The sequence below is a fragment of the Theropithecus gelada genome, chromosome 11 (assembly GCF_003255815.1).
Source record: "Theropithecus gelada isolate Dixy chromosome 11, Tgel_1.0, whole genome shotgun sequence".
In the NCBI taxonomy this organism is placed as follows: Eukaryota; Metazoa; Chordata; class Mammalia; order Primates; family Cercopithecidae; genus Theropithecus; species Theropithecus gelada.
Window position 1 is genome coordinate 106,325,704 of NC_037679.1, and position 18,485 is coordinate 106,344,188.

General features: G+C 43.1%; 1 protein-coding gene across 3 annotated transcripts in view; it reads left to right on the plus strand.

Annotated features, from left to right (window-relative positions):
- The first annotated feature begins 4,590 nt into the window (after positions 1 to 4,590).
- Positions 4,591 to 18,485, plus strand: part of BORCS5 (BLOC-1 related complex subunit 5) — a 107,297-nt gene continuing 93,402 nt past the window's right edge. Inside the window, exons 1-2 of one of the 3 annotated variants that reach the window (XM_025402179.1) lie at positions 4,591 to 4,636; positions 9,318 to 9,461. In XM_025402179.1, coding sequence (XP_025257964.1) covers position 4,636; positions 9,318 to 9,461 — 145 coding nt within the window. In that variant the 5' untranslated portion in view covers positions 4,591 to 4,635. Of the gene's footprint in view, positions 5,025 to 9,317; positions 9,462 to 18,485 lie in introns of all 3 variants that reach the window. The other 2 variants (XM_025402178.1, XM_025402180.1) reach the window with 2 other exon arrangements.

The window sequence follows — 18,485 nt, forward strand, 5'->3', positions numbered from 1 at the left end:
ACTCCTGAGTTCAGGCAATCTGCCCACCTTGGCCTCCCAAAGTGCTAGGATTACAGGCTTGAGCCACCGAGCCGGCCTGAACCTGTTTCCATTGAAGTGATATGTTATTTTTTCAGGTATGACAGTGAACAAAGGATACTGATTAAAATAATGATTAAAGAAATATTTTCTATTGATATGTGTTTAATTTATAAATATCATTGATTTACTTATTCATTCATTTTTTGAGACAGGGTCTCGCGCTGTTGCCCACACTGGAGTGCAATGGCACAATCACCGCTCACTGCAGCTTTGACCACCTGGGCTCAAGTGATTCTTTTGCCTCAGTCTCTTGAGTAGCTGGGACCACAGATGCACACCACCACACCCAGCTACTGTTCTTAATTTTTTTTTTTTTAATTTTGAGATGGAATCTCGCTCTGTTGCCCAGGTTGGAGTGCAGTGGCACAATCTCAGTTCACTGCAACCTCCACCTCTCAGGTTCAAGCAATTTTCCTGCTTCAGTCTCCTGAGTAGCTGAGATTACAGGCTCATGCCACCAAGCCCAGCTAATTTTTGTATTTTTAGTACAGTCAAGGTTTCACCATGTTGGTCAGGCTGGTCTTGAACTCCTGACATCAAGTGATCTGCCCACCTTGGCCTCCCAAAGTGCTGGGATTACAGCTGTGACCCACCATACCCGGTGTTTTAAATTATTTGTATAGATGAGGTCTCGCTATATTGCCTTTGCTAGTCTCAAACTCCTGGGGTCAAGCAACCCTCCTGCTTTGGCCTCCCAAGGTGCTGGGATTACAGGTGTGAGCCACTGCACCTGGATTACTTAAAAAAATAAAATAAAAAACCTTTAATTTCTGGCCTGAGTCACAACTTAGAAATTATATCCATTGTCACTTCACTTCCTGAAGAGATTCCTGATACTCTTCTCTGAGGGTTAGAAGTCCCATCTATGTGGAGTTTAGATTTTTTTAAAAAAGTAATCAGAAAACATGTATTACGCACCTGCAGGGGAAATTAAAGACCAATAATATCAATGGGATCTACCTTCAAGATGTTCATAGTTCAGAAGGAGAAAGAGTCAAGTAAATCAACGGCTGTGTAAACAATAAGTGTGATGAAGGCCAGGTGTAGTGGCTCACGCCTGTAATCCCAGCACTTTGGGAAGCCAAGGCAGGAGGATCACTTAAGCCGAGGAGTTTGAGGCCAGCCTGAGCCAACATAGCAAGACTCCATCTCTACAAAAAATAAAAATTGGCCTGGTGTGGTGGTACACGCCTGTAGTTTCAGCTACTTGGGAGGCTGAGGCAGGAGGATCACCTAAGAGCCTAGGAGGTAGAGGCTGTAGTGAGCCATGATAGCACCACTGCTCTCCAGCCTGGGCACCAGAGTGAGACCCTGTCCCTGCCCTCCCCAAGAAAAGAATAAATGTTATAATAGAAGATGGCAACTAAAAAGGCTCAGAGAAGGGACATCTGATCCCAATTTCTGGGAGGCGGTGTTAGTTAATTATTGAAGAATGAAGTTATTAGCAGATGAGGAGGAAAAGGCTGAATATTTCAGGAAGAGGAAATTGCATGACCACAGCAAATTCAGCCTGTTAGGAAGGTTACCAGTGTACACAGAACAGAGAGAGAGGCTGGGGTCAGAGCAGGAAGGTTTTCATGTTAAATCTTAAACTTTATCCTAAAGGCATGGGGAGTTCTGAAAGTTTTTTGCAGGGCAGTGACAGGTCCAGAGATCTAATTAATATTCTAGAAAATTCTCTCTACCTGCCACAGGAGGGATGGATTGAAGGATGTGAGGCCAGAGGCCTCTCTTCCAAGAAATGGAAGTGATAAGGCCCTGAAATGGGCATGGAGATAGAGGAGAAATTAACAGAGAGGCTCTCCAGGATGCAACAATTGGTTGGAGGTGGTGCTGACAGTAAGCAGGCTTCTGGCTTGGGAGCCTGGTTGGAGTACCAGGTCATATAAAGACATGGGAAGAGGAGTCAGTCTGGAGTGGACAGACACATGATGAGTTTTGAAAACATGAGTCCTGGTTTTATAACTTACTAGTTGTGTGACCAAGAATAAATCACTTAACTTTTCTGTAAAATTAGGGAAGTGTTATCTACTTTATACACAGATCATAATATAGACCTTTTTATGTAGGTCTAACATATAGACCTGTAGACCTATAAACTCAAAAAGGTTGTTCAATTGCTAGTTATTACATATACAACAACATAGTCTGCTGCTCACGTAGAAGGGATTTAAAAGGTGCTAAAAGACATCAATCTCAAATGTTTCCTAGCTATAAAGCTCTTCCAGCAGACTCCTTATGTTATATAAATGCTCATTTAATTTTCTTGCCACCAGACTGTAAGTACAGGGGCTGGGCCTTGTTGAATTTTTTATTCTTAGTGTGTAGCAAGTGCCTAGAACATTTCAGGTTCCCAAGAAATGTTAAGCCAGTGAAGAAAGGAATTTTATCTTCATATGTTCTTTTTCTGAATATAGCTTTATGGATATAGAATTTGCATACCATACAATTTACCCTGGTAAAGTGTACTCTACGGTGGTTTTTAATATATTCAGAGTTGTGCACTCATCATTACAATTTTAGAACATTTTCATCAACCCCAGAAAGAAACTCCATACCCAGTAATAGTCAGTCTACATTTCCCTTCCACCTACCCCTCCTTGGCCTTAGGCAACACTAATATATTTTTCTCTCTCTGTAGTGCTTCTCCTGGACATTTCATATAAACGGAATCTACAATATGTGGTCTTTTGTGACAGGCCTTTTTCATATTGAATAATGTTGTCAAGGTTACTCTGTGTTGTAGCATGTATCAGTACTTCATCCTTCCCTTATTTTGGCTGAATAAATATTCCATTCCACGGATATACCATACTTTATCCATTCATCAGTTGATGGGATAGAAGATCTTTTTAAGAATGAAATGTTTACCCAAAAGAAAGCATAAAAAACACCATTACATCAGTATGGACTGGTGTATGGAACACAAGGCAAATATACTTTTATGTGGAAAGGGGGAGGGGGAAACAAGAGCCAGAATGAGTTATTCTCCATTCCTCACCCCTTTTACCTCTTCTCTCACCTAACCCTCAAAGAGGAAATCTGGGAGGGGAAGCAAGGACTCTCCAAAAGGCAATGGTCTCACTGCTTAGTGGGCCCTTCCCAGTCCCATCAGCCTGGTGTGGTTTATGTAAACCTCAAGACGAGTCAGACACAACCTTCTAGAAGCCTGCCCTGATCTCTCAGGCAGTTTTTCGTTCTATTTTCATATTCCCAGAGACCACTGTACTTAGATTCATTTGCATTTTTCTCATTGTATTGCAATGGTGAGGAAAGAGCATCAGACAGTCCTAAATAGTTCCACCACTTACCACCTGCTGACCATGGAGGAGTCACCTACTTACCGGCTGCAGGGTTGTTGTGAAAATTAAATAAGGTAAAATAGGGGAAATTATTGTGATATAGTAGAGTGGAAGGGACTTAAAAATCACGTAGTCTACTTGACACTTCTTCTGAGACTGTATTTTATGCATATAAAATCTCAAGGCATTTACTTGAAAAATTTTTTTTTTTTTTAAGAGACGGAATCTCGCTCTGTAGCCCAGGCTGTAGTGCAGTGGCGCGATCTCAGCTCACTGCAAGCTCCGCCTTCCAAGTTCATGCCATTCTCCTGCCTCAGCCTCCCGAGTAGCTGGGACTACAGGCGCCCGCCATCACATCCGTCTAAATTTTTTGGTGTTTTTAGTAGAGACGGGGTTTCGCCGTGTTAGCCAGGATGGTCTCTATCTCCTGACCTCGTGATCCGCCCGCCTTGGCCTCCCAAAATGCTGGGATTACAGGCGTGAGCCACCGCGTCCGGCCTACTTGAAATTTCTTGACGCAAACAACGTAATATAAAATGAGTTGCAAAGTTCGGAGAACTCCAGAGCCAGCTAACTCCTTGATGGAATTGCATTGCTAGGTCTATTTCCTTGCCCTGGTAAAAGTGGCAGTTTCCTTTCTGGATTACTCCCTCCTCACCTTTTGTTAGTTTCAGAGTGACTTGTTGATAACTGTCAAGGTCCCCAGAAAGCGCCTAGCCAAAAAGGTTCTTTACTTCTCTTTAAAGATGTGCACTCCCTAATACGTGAATCAGCACTTTCTATTTCTTAATTTTTCTCTCATTTCCAGCTGCTGCCTTCACCGCCTTCTGGTACTTTTTTGTTTGATCATCCACTGCTAAACTCCCAGCTCTTCAGAATTAAAAACGAACTTTGCATCCACGCTGTTGTGGGTTCGAATCCTGGGTCTATCTAACGTCTTTTTCTCCATCTGTAAAACGGGGTTAAAAATATCTTGTTTGTAAAGTTGTTCTCACATGTGGGTATTGAAGCGCTTAATAGCGTGGGTGGTGTTTGCAAGGCGACGCAACAGGAAAGGGCTTACCCTTTTCGGCAGTTCTGGCTTCAAGGAGGTCAGGCCCTTTAAGGTGGCGTCGCCCTAAGTCGCAGGAGGGGGTCTCTCCGCCCCTCCCTCGGGCCGGGGGCGGGGCCTCCTAACCCGGAACTGACGGTCGGGCGTAGCTGGCACCGCCCATCTGCATCCCGGAAGGAGCGAGCTTGCGGCGCGAGAACCAGTGAGTGAAAGCGGCGCCGCCCGCCGGCCGCAGGTGCGGCAAAGCTAGTGTCATCTGCAGGTTCTCTTAGGGCTCCCGGAAAGAAGGAGGGCGAGCCGGGTGCATTCGCGCCGCGCCTCCTTGCGTTTCTGTTCCCCAAATAGGGCCTCTCCCCCCGCCGCCCAGGCCCCTGCGTGGGCTGGACGCGTCAGCCCCACACATTAGCCTCGCTGCGCCGCCCAGACTCTGCCTTGCCTCCCCGTCCCGGTCCCTGGCCCCTGCCCTGTCGCCCGCCGCCGGAGCGGTGACCGCCTGGCTCGCCGTTCTTCTGCTGCCACCGCTGCCGGCATCATGGGCAGTGAGCAGAGCTCCGAGGCCGAGAGCCGACCCAACGATCTGAACTCCTCAGGTCGGTGTCCTAACCCACCCCCCTCCAGCCCGCCCTGTCTGCTTGCAGAGTGGGCTGCCTCCCAGACTAGTGGGGTCTGGGACTGCGGACGGGAACGCACAGAAAAAGCCCTACCATGTTACTAGGGAAAAAAAAAAGTCACCATCTGTCCTGGCCTCGATTCCCCTGATGGAAGTGCCTGTGACTGCAAGCTAAGCCAGCGTGGGCGCCGGTGCCCATTATTTATTTTCAAAACAGCCGTTTCTCCCAGCTACAGCCTACTGTTTAAAAGACGACCTAATTAATTTTTGGCTCTAGTGCTCATGGCTGATGTAGTGAGATTTGGCTCACACAGTGGATGGATTATAGGACCTCTAAGAACAGGCTGTTTCTTAAAAACCGGTGTTAGAGGTTCCTTTTCTGAAGGGATATGTGATAGGTGTCCACTTATTTGAACTCTTGAGTGCAGAGGTCTCCAGAAACAGCTTTTTCTTCTCAGAAGGTGTCTTGGTCCTTTTCTAATCTTATAGAGGTTGACCAGACAGCAGGCTCTGGTGTTTTCCATTGTTGTTCCCTGTCCATGAATTTTAGATTCCTCTAAGCGTTTGAGACAAGAATGGGAGGATTATTGTGTTTGCGATACAGTGAGTGTTCAATACATAAAACAGCTGATGTTTAATTGAGGACCATTTGCTGCTTTTTTTTGTTAACCACGCAGGCCAGGACAGCTGGGAGTGCTTTGGCTAAGCTCCGGGGTTGCTAATGCAAATTGGTTAATCCGGGTCCTAAAAAGAGTCCCCGATTTTAGAAGTTCTCTGTTCTTGATAGGATTTGTAATTCATAAATAGGCAAGCTAATAGATCTAAGGGTGTTTCACTTTGAAGTGTGACCTTCAAGACTAGTTCAGACCTACATTCTGGGGGACTGGATTGGGGCAGCTTTGAATGGTGGGCAGCGTCTACTAGCTTTGCTACGTTTTTCTATTTCCTTGGAAGGCCCAGAGTGTCATATTTGTTGTAAGAAATATAATCATTGTGACATCTGACATTCTTGCCTCTATGGCAGGGCAGAAACATATTTTGGGGGGAAGCGGTGTGGCATCTTTTTAATATGCTTGCTTGCCCATGAACCAACAGCATTTGCGCATTTCCGATGTTAGAATTTGCCTATTCCCCCGGGCGCGGTGGCTCCAGCCTGTAGTCCCAGCAATTTGGGAGGCCGAGACGGGCGGATCACAAGGTCAGGAGATCGAGACCATCCTGGCTAATACGGTGAAACCCCGTCTCTACTAAAAAATACAAAAAACTAGCCGGGTGAGGTGGCAGGCGCCTGTAGTCCCAGCTACTCGGGAGGCTGAGGCAGGAGAATGGCGTAAACCCGGGAGGCGGAGCTTGCAGTGAGCTGAGATCCGGCCACTGCACTCCAGCCTGGGCGCCAGAGCGAGACTCCGTCTAAAAAAAAAAAAAAAAAAAAAAAAATTGCCTATTCCCCTGTGCCAAGTACTTTACATACATTTACATAGAATTTTTGCAGTAATCCCATTTTACAGATAAGGTAGTAGAGGCTAGCTGGAATGTTTCGAACTCCCCTTTGCTCTGGCATCTGGGGAAGGAGGAATCACAATGTATTGCAGGAAAGATTTCTGGCATGGCTTTTGTAAAATGCTAGGTAAATTACCAAAACAGGTAAAGAAATATTTCTTGAAAAGAAATAAAAGCAGCAGAGATTTTTCTAAAAAAGGGAATGCCAAGCTTCCGGAGACGAGCTTCTAGGAGACAGAACAGTTCTATGGCATCCCTGGATTAACCTTTGAGATATGACTATAATGAGCCTGGGAATATTACCTTCTAGAGCATAAAACACTTTAAAGATTCATTCATGCCCCAGTCTGGAAGATATTTGGGGGAGAGGATGATTTCTTGGTCCAGGGAGTCCTTTATAATATGAATCACTTCCCTCCAAATGGATTACTTTCTCCCAAGGAACCTGAATTGATCTCCTCCTTTGTCCTCCAAATTTCTGATTTTTGCCTCAGCCTAGAATGGACTTACTGGCTATTTTTGCCCTGGACTAATGCTATAATTTTAAGAATGAGGGGGCTGAAGTCCTAGCTACTCAGGACGCCCAGGTGGGAGGATTGCTGGAGTCCAGGAGTTTAAATAATAAACTTTTTTTTTTGGGGGGGGGGGACAGAGTCTCACTGTTGCCTAGGCTGGAGTGCAATGGCATGATCCTGGCTCACTGCAACCTCTGCCTCTCGGGTTCAAGCAATTTTCATGCCTCAGCCTCCTGAGTGGCTGGGATTACAGGGACCTCACGCCTGGATAATGTTTGTGTTTTTAGTAGAGATAAGGTTTTACCACGTTGGACAGGCTAATCTCGAACTCCTGACCTCAAGTGATCCACCTGCCTTGGCCTCCCAAAGTCCTGGGATTACAGGCGTAAGCCACCGTGCCCAGCCACCTTGACTTAAAAAAAAAAAAAAAAAAAAAAAAGGAGGCTGAAGCGTCTGGAATAGGCCAGTCATTTGGGGGCTGAGACCAGGGTGTTTTCCTGGACTTAACATAGCTGGCTTGATGTGGTAGGGTGGATAGACAGCTTTGCAACTCCAGTGTCGCAGAGATGGGCCTTGTGTACCAGTAACTTAGAGACCTCTAATTCCTTTCCTAACTTTCTAGCACTGCTGACTTTGGGCAAGTCACAGTTAAATTTTGTACCCTTTATTTCTCGTTTTAGAAATAGGTATATATATATATATATGTCAAGATATCAGGATAATTAAAGAAGGAGAAAATGAAAAAAATCTGCCTATACTTTTATGTGCTGAAAAAGAAAACATTTAGTTACGAAAGAAGTTTATTCATGTTATATAATCCCGTAATGGGCCAGGTGCGGTGGCTCACACCCATAATCCCAGCACTTTGGGAGGCCAAGGCGGTTGTATCACGAGGTCAGGAGTTTGAGACCAGCCTGGCCAATATGGTGAAACCCCACCTCTACTAAAAATACAAAAATTAATCGGGTGTGGTGGCATGTGCCTATAGTCCCAGCTACTCAGGAAGCTGAGGCAGGAGAATTACTCGAACCCAGGAAGCGGAGGTTGCAGTAAGCGGAGATTGCACCACTGTACTCCATCCAGCCTGGCAACAGAGTGAGGCTCTGCATCAAAATAAAATAAATTCCTGTAATGTCTGAGGGTTTTCGTTGTTGTTGTTTTGTTTTGTTTTTTGAGACTGTCGTTCTCTTACCCATGAAGTGGTGTGATCATGGCTCACTGCGGTCTTGACCTCCTGGGCTCAAGTGATCCATCCCAGCTTCCTGAGTCGCTGGAACTATAGTGTGCACCACCACATCTGACTAATTAAAAGAATTTTTTTTGGCCGGGTGCGGTGGCTCAAGCCTGTAATCCCAGCACTTTGGGAGGCCAAGACGGGCGGATCACGAGGTCAGGAGATCGAGACCATCCTGGCTAACACAGTGAAACCCTGTCTCTACTAAAAAAAATACAAAAAACTAACCGGGCGAGGTGGCGGGCGCCTGTAGTCCCAGCTACTCGGGAGGCTGAGGCAGGAGAATGGCGTAAACCCAGGAGGCGGAGCTTGCAGTGAGCTGAGATCTGGCCACTGCACTCCAGCCTGGGCCACAGAGCGAGACTCCGTCTCAAAAAAAAAAAAAAAAAAAAAAAATTTTTTTTTTTTTTTTGTAGAGACAGGGTCTCACTATGGTTGGTGTTGAACTCCTGGACGCTGGTGATCCTCCTGCCTCAGCCTCTCAAAGTGCTGAGATTACAGGCATGAGCCACCACGCCCAGCCCGAGATGGTGTTTTTTTTTTTTTTTTTCCTGCAACAGAGTCTCGCTCTGTTGCCCAGGCTCGAGTGCAGTGGCATGATCTTACCACACCCCAACCTCTGCCTCTTGGGCTCAAATGATTCTCCTGCCTCAGCCTCCTGAGTAGCTGGAATTACAGGCACCCGCCACCATGCCCTGTTAATTTTTGTATTTTTAGTAGAGACAGGGTTTCGCCATGTTGGCCAGGCTGGTCTCAAACTCCTCACCTTAGGTGATCTGCCCGCCTTGGCCTCCCAAAGTGCTAAGATCACAGGCATGAGCCACCGTGCCTGGCTCCAGCCTGAGTTTTTAAAAATACTATAGAAAATAGTTTCTATAATTCATCCCCGCCACCCCAACCCCAACTGCAAGATAGCTACATTGTATAAAATTATTGTTTTTAATCACTACACCGAAAACTGCCTTGGTGAGGCAGAGGTGCCTAACTAATACGCATCTCCTAAGCAGTGTAACTTGATTTTCAGTGACTCCTTCACCAGCCAAGCATAGAGCCAAGATGGATGATATTGTGGTTGTAGCTCAGGGCTCCCAGGCCTCACGGAACGTCAGCAACGATCCCGATGTCATCAAGTTGCAAGAGATTCCAACCTTCCAGCCCCTTCTGAAAGGTAAAGGATTGCATTTTGTTTTATCTGAACTTGCTGGAGAGATTTGTGTAGCCCTACTACTTTCTTTCTACGTATCCATTTATTTTGCTCTCTCATCTCCTTTAGGTCTTTGTTTAAATGGCATCTTCTCAGTGAAGCCTTTCTTGATTTCCCTAATTAAAAATTGCAGACCTTTCCCTACCTGTTTTTCTCTATAGCCCTTAATTATCATTGACCTATTGCAAATATGTTTACTGTCTATATTTCTCTGCTAGAATGTGAGCTCCATGATGGTATTTCCTCTTTTGCTCACTGTTGAATTCCCAGCACTTGAAATAGAACCTGGTATAAGATAGGGACTGAGTAAGTGAATGAATGAGGTCGAAAATGGCCCTTTCCTGTTATATTCCCATGAAAAGATTTTCATTGTTATTTGTGATCCGGACAGTGGGTGGACTAGTTCAGATCCGTAGAGGAAATCTCCATCACTACTGATACACTTGTAATTAATCCTGGCGGCTGTTTTATGTGAGAGTGTGTGTTTGAAAAGAGAGATTACCCACCCAGTTAGCATATATTGTGGTAGTTACCTTTTGACACCAAGGCCACAACTTTATTATTTTCGTGTCTCCATTAAGTGGTGGAGATGATTTTATATTAACTGGTGTTTCTGCTGTAAGAGTCCTTTAGTTCCCTCCTCCCTCACCCCCACTAAAGATTAGGAAATAATGAACATAAGGCCCTGGTTTATTTAACTTGGTATAATACAATGTAAAACATCTTACATTTACATAGCTATTTGTATTAAGAGGTCCTTCCTCATACACATATCATCCCTTTAATTCTTACATCATTAAACGTGTTTCAGTGATTAGGGTGAGATCAGGCAGCTGGCATATAGAGAGGTTGAACTTGAACCTTCTTCATTGATGTCAAATCTTATGTTACACTGTTCCACACTATTTAAAAAACAAAAACAAATGGTGCTTTATAGATGATCCATATATTGTCTTATTCTTACCGGTGCTTCATCTGTTTCATAGATAAGGAAATACAAGCTTTCAATTTCTTCCCTACAGACCTCAGGGTTAGACTTTGGTAAACATTCTGACTTTTATGTAAAATAACACTATATATATATGTTTTTTATATATATATATATATATATATTTTTTTTTTTTTTTTTTTGAAACAGAGTTTTCACTCTTGTCCCCCAGGCTGGAGTGCAATGGCGTGATCTTGGCTCACTGCAACCTCCGCCTCCCAGGTTCAAGCGATTCTCCTGTCTCGGCCTCCTGAAGTAGCTGGGATTACAGACGCCTGCCACCATGCCAAGCTAGAATTTTTTTTTTTTTTTTTTAGTTGAGATGGGGTTTCACCATGTTGGTCAGGTTAGTCTTGAACTACTGACCTCAGGTGATCCACCCGCCTCGGCCTCCCAAAGCACTGGGATTACAGGCGTGAGCCCCCTCACCTGGCCTATTCATCTTCTTAGTTTTCATGATTTTGAGGAATAATGTGATTCTCTAAAGAAGCTAACAATAGTAGGGCATGGTGGCTCACACCTGTAATTCCAGCACTTTGGGAGGCTGAGGCAGGAGGATCACTGGAGTCCAAGAGTTCAAGACCAGCCTGGGCAATACAGTGAAACTCTGTCTTGACAGATAATACAAAAAATTAGGCATGGTGGCACATGTCTGTCGTCCTAGCTACTTGGGAAGCTGACATAGGAGGATCGCTTGAGCCCAGGAGGTCAAGGGTGCAGTGAGCAGTAGTCATGTCAGTATACTTCAGCCTAGGCGACAGAGTGAGATCCTGTCTCAAAAAAAAAAAGTCTGCTGGGCATGGTGGCCTATAATCCTAGCAGTTTGGGAGGCTGAGGTGGGTGGATCACCTGAGGTCAGGAGATCGAGACCATATTGGCCAACATGGTGAAATCCCGTTTCTACTAAAAATACAAAAAATTAGACGGGCATGGTGGCGCGCGCCGGTAATCCCAGCTACTCGGGAGGCTGAGGCAGGAGAATTGCTAGAACCGGGAGATGGAGGTTGCAGTGAGCCGAGATTGTGCCGTTGCATTCCAGCTTGGGCAACAAGAGTGAAACTCCATCTCAGGGGAAAATAAACCACAAAAAACCCACAAAAATCTGCATATAACTTTCAACTTACCCAAAACTTGACTACTAATAGCCTTCTGTTTGCTAGAGGCCTTACTGATAGCAGAAACAGTTGATTAACACATATTTTATGTTATATGTATTATATACTGTATACAATCAAGTAAACTAAACAAAAGAAAATGTATGAAGCAAATTATAAGGAAGGCCAGGCGCAGTGGCTCATGCCTGTAATCCCAGTACTTTGGGAGGCTGAGGAGGATGGATCACTTCAGGTCAGGGATTCGAGATCAGCCTGGCCACCATACTGACACCCCATGTGCACTGAAAATACAAAAATTAGTTGGGTGTGGTGGCGTGCAGCTGTAGTCCCAGCTACTTGGGAGGCTGAGGCACAAGAATCGCTTGAACCCAGGAGGCAGAGGTTGCAGTGAGTTGAGATCATGCCTGGGCGACAGAGTGAGACTCAGTCTCCAAAAAAAAAAAAAAAAGAAAGAAAAGAAAATTAAAAGGAAGAGAAAGTATATTAACTATTCATTGAGTGGAAGTGGATCATCAGAAAGATCTTCATCATTGTCTTCACGTTGAGTAGGCTGAGAAGGAGGAAAAGGAGGGGTTGGTTTTGCTGTCTTAGGGGTGGCAAAGGCAGAAGAAAATCCACATATAAGTGGACCCATGTGGTTGAGACCCATGTTGTTCAAGGATTAACTGTAATTTGTTTTATGATAATCACTAGTAGGGGAAATATGTAGAAGACTTGGTGTTAAGGGAAGCTAACCTCAGATTTGAAGTCATCACTGAGGGCTGGGCATGGTGGCTCATGCCTATAATCCTAGCTCTTTGAAAGGCCGAGGCGGTTGGATCACCTGAGCACAGGAGTTTGAGACTAGCCTGGCCAACATGGCAAAACACTGTCTCTACAAAAAATACAAAACTTAGCTGGGCATGGTGGTGGGCACCTGTAGTTCCAGCTACTCAGGAGGCTGAGGTGGGAGTATCACTTGAGCCCAAGAGGTGGAGCTTGCAGTGAGCCAACATTGCATCACTGCACTCCAGTCTGGGCGACAAAGCAAGACTCTGTCTCAAAATAAATAAATCATCACCGAGTGCCCTAAAAGTGAATAATTAATGTGATACAGTTAATGCAATGCAACTGGACCTGGTTTCATTGATAAATGAGTTTTAACTGGGACTTTGCCACCAACTATTAGGTTGTCTGGCTTTGTTTTTCCACCTCTTTGAGCCTTGGTTATTAAGAACATTGAGAATAGGTGTAGGAAGGAGGAAGGCTAGTAAGGAGCAGGTTATAGGAAGAGGTTATCTGGGATTTGGTTAAGGAAGGTAGAGATGAGATCATGGCTCACTGCAGCCTCAACCTCCTGGGCTCAAGTGATCCTCCCACCTCAGCTTCCAGAGTAGCTGGGACTACAGTGTGCACCACCACACCCGGCTAATTAAAATGCATTTTTTTTTTTTGTAGAGACAGGGTCTCACTATGTTGCCCATGTTGGTCTCAAGCGCCTGGACTCCAGTGCGCCTCCTACCTTAGCCTCCCAAAGTGCTGAGACTACAGGCATGAGCCACCATGCCCGGCCCAAGTTTTAAAAAATACTATAGAAAATAGTTTCTATAATTCATCCTCTCACTGCACCCCCACTTGATGAGAATGGCATGAATCTAGAAATGACAACATGTGGCTGTGGCCAGACTACAGCAAGCAAAAAGCCAGTGAGCATTTAAGGCAATGCTCATGTTTCACTTGTGAAGACGAAACATCTTGGGCCGTGATTAGGAGAGATAGGCAAAGGGGGTGGGAATGATAAGTGTAATTATGATAATAGTATCTTATCCCCCATGCTTCTACATAATAGCTATTGTTCTTTCTATTTTTATAGATTAAAATATTGAGGCCTAGATAGCTTCAATTAATTGCTTGAAGTCGCATGGCTGTAAGTGATAGCACATTTTAAGATTGCATCAGGGCATAGAATGAGACTTCGTTTCCAATTCCAGCAAAGCCCATTATAGAAATCACTAGGATATACAGGAACTAGCGTGGTGGGTATGAGGTTGTTTGGGTTTTTAGGTGCAGCATTTGTTGCAGAGCCTCCTGCTTTGACATTGTTCTGCCTGATAATTAAAAGCCCTGCCCTCTGCCTCCTGAGCTGCTTCAGGGGCCACACATCACTGTCGCCTTTATACTCTGATCTCTTTTTCCCCCTTTCCTGCTTTCAGGATGAGGCCATTCCTCAAAATAGTAAAAAGGCCACACAGTGAAGGCTGTACCCCCCAGGTTTGATTTCAGAAAGCTTTTATTCAACTTAATGACAGTTTATGCTTTCAAAACAATATATTCAAGTATTACACAGAGTTCACTATTGTTTCATAATGTCATATGATGTAATGCTAATGCTGGTGGGTGATCTGCAGAGGCAGTGGCTGGGCGAGTTTGGGGCTATTTGTATGACTGAGGTAATGTTTGCATTTTTAATAAGCAAGCAGATTCTTTCTTTGGCCTTAACCCTTTTGCATAAATATACCAGAGTATAATTTATGCTCCATAATCCAAATATCTGTTCCTTTTTTTGATCAAAGGGATTTCTGTTTTTCATAGCAATGTCTGAATTAGTAATTTATTTTGACATGTAAAGCATTTTATAGGAAATTAAAGATTAGAAAATTAGAAAGTAGCCACAAATGGCTGTGACAGAACACAAAGACAAAATAGTAGATTTGATGTAAGTTAGCAAGATTCCAAGAAGTTAACAAACCCTGTATAGATTTCTTACTTGAAATTCAACCACTTATATTTTTTAATGAATCCCGCTCTATTGTATATCATTCCATAGAAAGGAAATATTTGCAAAAGTAATATTGTTGATGTTTTATATGTAAAAGTTACAAAAATAATTATTCTGTTGACCCTTAGTAGATGAATATATGCATATTTACACACATGCGTGCATGTGACATTCTTTGCAACTGAGCTATCATTTTTGTTACTGACCTTGGGTACAACATAAGAGATTGTCTTGCTGCCTAGGGAAGAGACTGTCTTTGTTAGTAACAAGGATGATCAAACATATACAGTGTAGATACTGAAATGATACTAAGCAACTTTATTGGGAGTTTGGTGTTTGGTTGTTAAGAACATGATGCATGTGAAGTAGATTTTGATCATTAAAAAGAGCCTGGGGCTTTCATAGTGGAGCGAAATCTCATGGAACAGCAGTGAAAGCTTTCAAATCACACGGAACATTGAGAATTAGAGCTTGAAAGTGTAGCTAGGGGAGAATGAAGCAATGGAAAAAGGGCAATAAATAAGGAGAGCATGATGAAGCTAGGTTTCAAATGACCAGTTTCTTCACATTCTTCTATCATCTGGACAAATAAGTCTTTGCATTCATCAGATGTCTGCCTCTACCAGCTGTCAGACCTTATCATTGCACTGGAAAATGGCAGCCAAAGGAGGGGACAAGAGAATGGATCTTAATCAGAGCCACAGTCTTCTCTGGATGGCTTAAAGGGCATCTCTAAACCCAGGGGTAATCCTAAGTCTATTTTCCCCCAAATACCATATCGGAAAGATTGATGACTTATTCCTGATTACTTTATAGATTTGTATTTGTAATAGCTCTTCAGTTAAGCTGTTAATCATGGCTATTCAGAGAAGTGTGAGTTGTGTGTAAAAACAAAAACAAGAATAAACATAACTGTTTACCAGCATTGAGTTAGCCTTACTCAGAAGACGGGGAAGTACTAGGTTACTTTCAACCGATTGAGAAAGTGAAGCTGTCTCACCAGAACACCCTCATTTTCCCCCCTCACTCCCATAAATCTCTGTGTGCCTGCATCCATTCTTGTTTCTTTCCATTAAATCTCAGAGAGGGTATCCATGCCTTTCTCTGAAACTTAATGCCATTCTGTTTCACTCGTTCCATTTGCTGGGACTTTGCTCCTGCCTTTTTTTTTTTTTTTTTGCGGGGGGGGGAGTCTAGCAACCAGCTTAGTGGACCTCTTTCCTCTGGTTGGAATATATAGCTTTTCCCATCTTAAAAACAAGACAAACACTTCCTTTCGATTTAGTTGCCCTCCTGGCTACCGTGCTTTCTCTTTTCTCATTTCTGCTGCTAAACTTACTGACTTCATGGCTGCTATATGCTGTCCCTGCATCCTTGATACCTCTGCCATTTGGGAAGTTCCCCTGGATAGGCTCTCATATATATAATTTCTTCCATATTTGCTGCTTTGGAGGATTACTAGTGTTTTCTTTTCATGCTTGAAGTTATTTTCTCAGTTCACATCCTCCTCCTCTTTTCCATATTTAACACAGATCTCCATCCCACTTGTTAAAACTCCCTTCCTTTAGCTTGTGATACCTCCCCACCCAATGGTATTCTGTTTTTCTTGTTTTTTTTAATCTATTCATTAGTCTCTATTCCTCTCTGCACAGCATTTTGCCTAGTGTTCTTTTGGAAAACCAAGATTCTAAGGAGCTTTAAGTATTCTGAAATATAGACATCAAGATGATCGTAAGTCTCTGTCATCAACTTCAACTTTTTTTTCTTTTCCTTTCTTCTTCTTTTTTTTTTGAGATGGGATCTTGATCTGTTATCCAAGCTGGAGTGCAGTGGCACGATCATAGTTCCCTGCAGCCTTGACCTCCCAGGTACAAGTGATCTTCCCACCTCAGCCTCCCAAGGAGCTGGGACCACAGATGTGGCACACCTGGCTAATTTTTTTTTTTTTTTTAATTTAGAGATGGGGTGTCACTTTGTTGTCCAAGCTGGTCTCAAGCTCCTGGGCTCAAGCAAACCTCCCACCCTGGCCTCCCAGAACAGTGAGATTACAGGTGTGAGCTACTGCACCTGGCCAACTGCAACTTCTTGTTCTGTTTCTCCAATGTCTCGTTCTGTTTGTCCATACAGTCACTTTAAATTCAGCATGTTCCATCTTCCACTTGTGTATTATGTATTTATTCATTTTATTTATTCAACAAATACTGAATCTTCTTAGGCAAGTAATGTGCACTTGAAAAGAATGTGTTCTGTAGTTAATGGGTGTAGTGTTCTATAAATATCAATTAGGTCAAGAAATGGTGATCATCAAATCTTGTCTGTCTATATTGATTTATTTCATTAATTTGATCACTTAAGGAAAGAGAGGTATTCAAATCTCCAGCCATTTTTGTTAATTTGTCTATTCCATTTATTCCATTGGTTTCTACTTTGTATGTTTTGAAAGTCTGTTATTAGGCATATATGCATTAATGATTATTATATTGATCCATCTTTATGATAATGTCCTATCGATGTGTTATTACCCGTGTCTTGTAGTCTAATTTGTCTTGTATCAATATAGCCACTCCAGCTTTCTTACACTTAGTATTTGCATAGTATACATTTTACTATTCTTTACTTATTTTTATAGATTTATGTCTTTATATTTAAAGGGCATCTCTTGTGGACAGCATATAGTAGGGTCTTGGTTTTGTATCTAGGCTGATAGTCTGCCTTTTAATTAGTGTGTAAATTGATATGGTTGGATTTAGGTCTCCCATTTTGCTCTTCATTTTCTTTCTTTTCTTTTCTTTTTTTTTTTTTTTTCTTTTTTTTGAGTCGGAGTCTCGCTCTATCACCCAGGCTGGAGTGCAGTGGCGCGATCTCAGCTCACTATCAGCTCCGCCTCCCGGGTTCACGCTGTTCTCCTGCCTCAGCCTCCCGAGTAGCTGGGACTACAGGTGCCCGCCACCATGCCCGGCTAGTTTTGTATTTTTAGTAGAGACGGAGTTTCACCGTGTTAGCCAGGATGGCCTTGATCTCCTGACCTTGTGATCCACCCACGTTGGCCTCCCAAAGTGCTGGGATTACAGGCATGAGCCACCACACCTGGCCTTTCTCTTCATTTTCTATTTGTGCTGTGTGCTTTTGGTTACTTTCATACTCCTTTCCTCCTTCCTTTGGGTCAATTGCATTTTTTTTTTTTTTTAGTACATATTCCATTTTAGTTTCTTTTTTGGCTTTTTAAGTTATACTCCTTTGTGTTATTTTTTAGTGGTTGCTCTTGAGGTTACAATATAGTCTGCATTTATCATAGTTCATTTAGAATTACTATTGTATCACTTCATGTAAAATGTAGGAACCTTTCAATGGTGTGGTTTCATTCCCCCCCAACGTCTTTTGTTTTTTTTTTTTTTTTTTAAGAAAAAGTCTTGCTCTGTGGCCCAGGAGGGAGTGCACTGGCACAATCTCAGCTCACTACAACCTCTGCCTCTCCAGTTCAAGTGATTCTTGTGCCTCAGCCTCCCGAGTAGCTGGAACTACAAGTGTATGTCACTATGCCTAATTTTTTAAATTTTTAGTAGAGATAGGGTTTCTCCATGTTGGTCAGGCTGGTCTCGAACTCCTGACCTCAGGTGATCTGCCTGCCTCGGCCTCCAAAAAGGCTGGGATTACAGGCATGAGCCACCACGCTTGGCCCACCTTCACTTCTTTGTGCTATTGCTTTCATGTATATTGCATCTACATACGTTAGAAATCCCATAGTAGTTTACACACGGACACACACACGGACACACACACACACACACGTTTTTGTTTTAAACAATAATATATCTTTTGAAGAGATTAAGATAAGAAAATAACTATATATAAATGTGATGTTTACCCACATAGTTAACATTTCCAGAATTCCTAATCCCTTTCTCCAGTTTCTATTTGATGTCATTTATTTTTAGTTTAAAGGACTTCTTTTAGCATATCTTGCAGTATAGGTCAGCTGGAAAAAAGTCCTGTTTTTATCTATCTGAACATTTTGTTTGCCCACTTTTGTTATAAAGTCATTTTTTTGGTGTAATTACTAAGTTTTTGAAGTGATATTGTGAGACTCCATGAAATCTCATTTTTAAATCTACCTTTATTTCATTAGT